Source organism: Penaeus japonicus, unplaced genomic scaffold (assembly GCF_977035675.1).
Source record: "Penaeus japonicus unplaced genomic scaffold, GWHDUDI00000001_assembly GWHDUDI00000008, whole genome shotgun sequence".
NCBI lineage: Eukaryota > Metazoa > Arthropoda > Malacostraca > Decapoda > Penaeidae > Penaeus > Penaeus japonicus.
The window spans coordinates 31,151,044-31,153,543 of record NW_028234410.1 but is presented as its reverse complement, the minus strand read 5'-3'; the positions used below and the strand labels follow the sequence as shown (position 1 = coordinate 31,153,543).

Below are 2,500 nucleotides of genomic sequence, written 5' to 3'. Positions count from 1 at the left end.
ATTAACCCTTTTAGATCAGCATAATAATATGTCTGATGTGAATGTGCAGCAGAAGTGCAATAAGACAATTAGAAAACTCTGAATATTCCCATGGAGATAACAAATCGTTAATTGGAATATCATTAATAAACAGCTTTCCCTTAAAAACATATTTTCATAAATAAAATAAATAAAAATACAACAATTATGCTGTCAATGTAAGGTTCCACTGTATTTACTCATACAACCTATATCCATTCAGAAACTTAGAGAGAAAGAAGAGCAAACTGCACGTATCCTTACGAAAAGAAAAGTGTATCAAGTTGAACCTTGTATAGCAACCAAGACTCAAAAGTGACTAGTTATAAATGAAAGACCACAGAAAACGTTCATGCTATTCTGTGATGCTAGGAAGTGAAAAGTAAGACTATATATATGTTCATTGACTAAGAAATTTTTCAAAAAAAAAAGAAGAGAAAAAAAAAAAAAAAATCTGGAATAGAAAACAGTTCTAAATAGTTTCTTCTTTAAGAATCATTACAAAACATGTAAAAATTATTTCTACTTTGCAAAAATGTTTAAGGCTTTCAGGAAAAAAAATCTGATGTATTAGCTACAAAATAATATTGAATTGCATAAAATTTCCTAAAGATTTCCTATATATATATCCTAAGGTTGTAATGGGTGGGATTGGAGGGTAATTTGAAACAGGCACTCTTAGTCAACGTCCTCAAAGTTGGAAACAAGAGGGTCACTTTCAGCTTCTGGCTTATCAGTTGCTTCCGTTGTAGGTTTATCAATTGGTTCCTCTGCTGGCTTATCAGCTGGTTCTTTGACTGCTTTATCAGCTGCTTCCTCAACTGGCTTATCAGCAGATGTACTCTCCACAGCAGCTTTGCCAGTCTCTTCAACAGGGGCTTTCTCAACTGTTGCTTCTGCTTTGAGTTCTTCTAATTGTTTTTCAACTGCCATGTCATCCTCAGAATAAGATGTTCCTGGGAACAAAATTAATTGAGTAAAAGTTGGCAATGAAACACACATTTCATTCATTTGAATTGTTATAGCACAAAATAATAACAGTCTGCTGCTTAAAAACATACACAAATCCTAAGAAAAGAGTGGGACAATTCCACAAATAGAGAAAGAAAGAAGAGAATAAGTAAAGATTGGAAAAAAATGAATAGAGTGATTGAAAGAAAAAGAATACATGTAAAAAAGACAATACCTTTCTCTTTGCTTCTAAGCTCAGTAACCTCCTTCTGCAATGCTCGACAAAGACCTTGTAGCTTGGTGTTCTGCCTTGTCTGGGTTTCTAGCTTCTTCTCGAACTCAGCCCTTTCTGTCACCATGTCCAAGAGGGCCTTGTTGGCACCTTCCCAGCGTTCCTTCCAGGTCTTTGTCTCCTTTTCCAGCTTCTTGATTTTCTTTGTCATCTAAAATGGAACAAATTGACTAAAACTAAAACAACTTTGCAGAGAAGGCAGATCTGATTACTAAATATGCAACACCTTTTATGAAATTTATCTCTATCACTTAACCCATTAACACCGGGTGACAGGATATCACATCGAGTGGTGGCAGGACCAGCCGCCAGGGATGAGATATTTTGTCATGGCTATCTTTCTGGCTTTTGCACAAGGTGATTGGGTATGTAGCACTTGGCCATGGCAAGTGCTACGGTGTTTCAACCATTTGGAGCCAAATTAGCCCCGTCGGTAATGGGTTATTATACACAAAAGTTCCAAACAGATATAAAACGAAACATCCTTTATCATTGCATACCTTGACAATATAATCACATTACAGATAGTTGTTTTTACCCATAATATATGATAATTTCTTGACACAGACAACAGTATCTAATCTAAACTCATCAAAGACGACAGTAAGTCCTGATATCTGATCACAAATATTAACAAAAACCATTAGCTACTAACCATGTCTATTTCTTCCTTGAAAGTATTGAATACTTTATTAGACTTGTCTAGTGCAGAAGTGAATTCTTCATATTTTTCCATGTAGGAATTCAGCTGTGTCCTGAGAGTGATTTCAGTCATAGACATTTGCTGGGTCTTCTGTTGATATGATGAAATTTCCTGCAACAGCAAAAGAAGGGAATTTAAGATAACTGGATCACTAGTGTAATGCATATTATGTAGGACAGTTGTCTAATGGTTAACTCAATGCGGATGGGGTGCCACCACGCGCTAAAAATTAGAGGGATCAGGAAAATGTTTTCTCCAGCCTCCGGGCTGTGCAGACTTGCCTAACGAATATTTTCTCTTAAATTCATCACAAATCAAGGGTTTAAGCTAACTTTAGAAAGTTACAGTTATATTACTTCATGACCATGAACATGCTTCAACTGTGATCAGTTGTTGATGTCAAGTCATGTGTGCATTCATGCCAATCTTTTAGGTCTAATCCAAGTCTTCACGTATATCATGACACTTGTCCACTATAGGTTAATAATAATAATAATAATAACAATAATAATAATAATAAAAAAAGTTAACAAGAA

General features: G+C 35.2%; 1 protein-coding gene across 1 annotated transcript in view; it reads right to left on the bottom strand.

Annotated features, from left to right (window-relative positions):
• The window catches only part of LOC122247881 (beta-taxilin), a 16,958-nt gene that overhangs the window by 281 nt on the left and 14,177 nt on the right, over window positions 1-2,500 (bottom strand). The window contains exons 8-10 of the mRNA XM_043007571.2: window positions 1,917-2,075; window positions 1,205-1,412; window positions 1-974 (exon numbers count right to left, since the gene is read on the bottom strand). The exon at window positions 1-974 is cut by the window's left edge and continues 281 nt beyond it. Coding sequence (XP_042863505.2) covers window positions 697-974; window positions 1,205-1,412; window positions 1,917-2,075 — 645 coding nt within the window. The 3' untranslated portion in view covers window positions 1-696. The remainder of the gene's footprint in view (window positions 975-1,204; window positions 1,413-1,916; window positions 2,076-2,500) is intronic.